Here is a 2,526-nt window from a genome sequence, read left to right on the forward strand (position 1 = left end):
AGCAAGAATACAAGATCAGAAGTGCTGTGTGAAAAATGAAAAATCATAAACTATACAATTTCGATTATATTGCATAAGGTCAATCCTAAATGACTTGCTTATTTTTTAAAAGGTATTTTTATTGATTTCAGAGAGCTGGGTAAGAAGAACGGCTCAGCAGGTGTGAACCAGGGGAGTAGGTCAGGGTCGGTGAGTTATCCGGCTAAAGCACGGGTGTGACATAATCCATTTTGATGTTAGACGGGCCACTCTGGCAGCCACGTGGAAGGTGGAGGCTACTGAGGAGGTGGCTGCACTGACCCACCAATTCCAGAGGCTCTGGCGGCACTCGGTCTTGCTCTGAGGACCCAGCCTGTGTTGCAGGGAAGGCAGCTGAAAGAGAAGGGCCGCTGGCCCGGGACCCCCCTCCTGCTCTGGCCGAGGCCTGCAGACGACTATAACAGCGGCTGGTGCATGGTTCTGAGAGGAAATCCGCAGCTAAAATCTAGAATCAGCAAGACAGTGTTTCCCATCCATTGCTGATTATCATCCTTGAGCAAGGTAAGAGTGGAACAAATGTGTGCTACTCATTTCCAAAACTGTCTGTAGTACAGTGTGTGTTAAAGTGCAAAAGAATGTGAAATAGAAAGCATGAAAAGCCGGTGAGCACCACGGGTTAAAGGAAGACTGGCGGGAGCAGGGGAAGCAGGAATTAGCACAAATTAGCAGGGCATTCGGTGCTGATGTCACCGGAAGGGCGAGGCCAGAGGAGAAAGAAACCCTGTGCCTCCTTCTCAACCTCCATTCTCGACACAACATGAAAATCTGCCCACTCGGGGTCTCTCCTGGGGGAGAGTCCACAGGCTGCCCACGGTGCTGATGAAAATGCAGATCCCTGGACCCCGAATGAATCAAAATCTGGGCTTGCAATACAGGTAATGCTGTTAAGCACAATAACAGGAAAACCTTCCCCACTCTGAGTCAAACAGGCTGGCACTCCAGTCCCCGAGTGGTCTTTGCTATGTAAGAAAGCATGGCCAATCACCAAAGGGGAAGATGAGTATATAATATAAACGTAGTTGACACATCACATTAAAAGTTGATGAAGTTGGGGAAAACTGTAAGGATTGCTGTATCTTGCCAGATTCTTCAGTGCAGAGCTGAACATTACATTTTGTGGACTTTGTGACACATCCAAATTCATTATAAATCCACACGGATGGGTTGCAGAACCTCCTGGATGAAGCACCACTCAGATTACCTACAAACCTCTGCGTCATAACTCTGTGAAATCCAATGAGGTCGTTTCACAATAAATACCTTTTTAAATTCATCTTCTTTCTCGTTAACAGCAACCTCAGGCATAACTGAAGTCTCATAATCAGTGTTTTCAGTCTCTTCTGCTTCACTTCCAAAAACAACATGTTTCCTATGTTCTACAGATAAAATACAAAACAAGATATAACATTTAATATTGCGCACTTGGCTTATTATATATGGCCAAAACTTCTTTTAAAAAAAACAAACTCTTCTTAAAAGGTTCTTAATTTAAAAATTTAACATTTGTTCCCATAGGAATCATCCTTGAATTCCATTTAAATCACCCATCTCAATAGAATTGTTATTCTACTGAGAAATATACTTTTTAAAATATAATGTCTTAGTATCTGGAATTAAACATTTAAGGTTTTCACTTACTATCTTTCTAAAATATTTATTTACACATAAACAGATGGAAGAATATACCATGTTCATGGATTGGCAGAATCAACATCATCAAAATGTCCATACTACCCAAAGCCATTTATAAATTCAATGCAATCCCCATTAAATTACCAACGGCATATTTTTTTGGAGTTTTATAATGTTATGAACTGAGATGTTTGTGTTTTGACACTTTTGAGGAAAACTAATTAAACTAAGTGGGAAAACTCTAAGAGAAAGACGGCATGTATGGGTCACTGTTTAGGCTCAATTTCTCAGCCTCAGCACTACTGCTATTCTTGGTATCTTGGCGGGGGGGGGGGGGGGGGGGGGGTGGGGGGGGGGGGGGGGGGGGTGGGGCGCAGGGGAGCACCCAGCCGTTCACCAGCACAGCTACATTATAATATTTAATGAGTTAACTTTAACCAGTCTCAATGTATTTCTGTTTCTTGCAACAACACTCTCCTATTACCTTAGCTCAGCAGAAATATTTAAAATAAACACCTGATTAATATAATTACTTAATTTGATACTGTATTGGTTGCATGTTGTGCTGAGCCTGGTGGGAGTAGGATACTGATTACCCAGTTCCTTGGAGCCTGATTGAGCTGTAGATGAGTTGACATGTTGATTGTTAACTGATACACAGTATATGAACTACAAGGAGGAATAAAGTATTCCAAGTGTGTGTGGGTGGGGGGGGGGGGGGGGGGGAGGGGTGCTGTCCTGAGCATTTAGGATATTCAGCAGCACCCTGGTCTCTACCTATTAGAGGCTATTGGCACCTCCCCTGGCTGTGTGACAGCCAACAATGTCTCCAGGCCTTTAAGAATGCTGTGTGTG

The 2,526-nt window shown here is 43.2% G+C and overlaps 1 protein-coding gene across 1 annotated transcript in view; it reads right to left on the reverse strand.

Annotated features, from left to right (window-relative positions):
• DNAH8 (dynein, axonemal, heavy chain 8) overlaps positions 1-2,526 on the reverse strand; it is a 294,659-nt gene that overhangs the window by 228,508 nt on the left and 63,625 nt on the right. Inside the window, exons 22-23 of the mRNA XM_006775895.2 lie at positions 1,300-1,415; positions 305-372 (exon numbers count right to left, since the gene is read on the reverse strand). Coding sequence (XP_006775958.1) covers positions 305-372; positions 1,300-1,415 — 184 coding nt within the window. The remainder of the gene's footprint in view (positions 1-304; positions 373-1,299; positions 1,416-2,526) is intronic.

Source organism: Myotis davidii, unplaced genomic scaffold, assembly GCF_000327345.1.
Source record: "Myotis davidii unplaced genomic scaffold, ASM32734v1 scaffold289, whole genome shotgun sequence".
NCBI lineage: Eukaryota > Metazoa > Chordata > Mammalia > Chiroptera > Vespertilionidae > Myotis > Myotis davidii.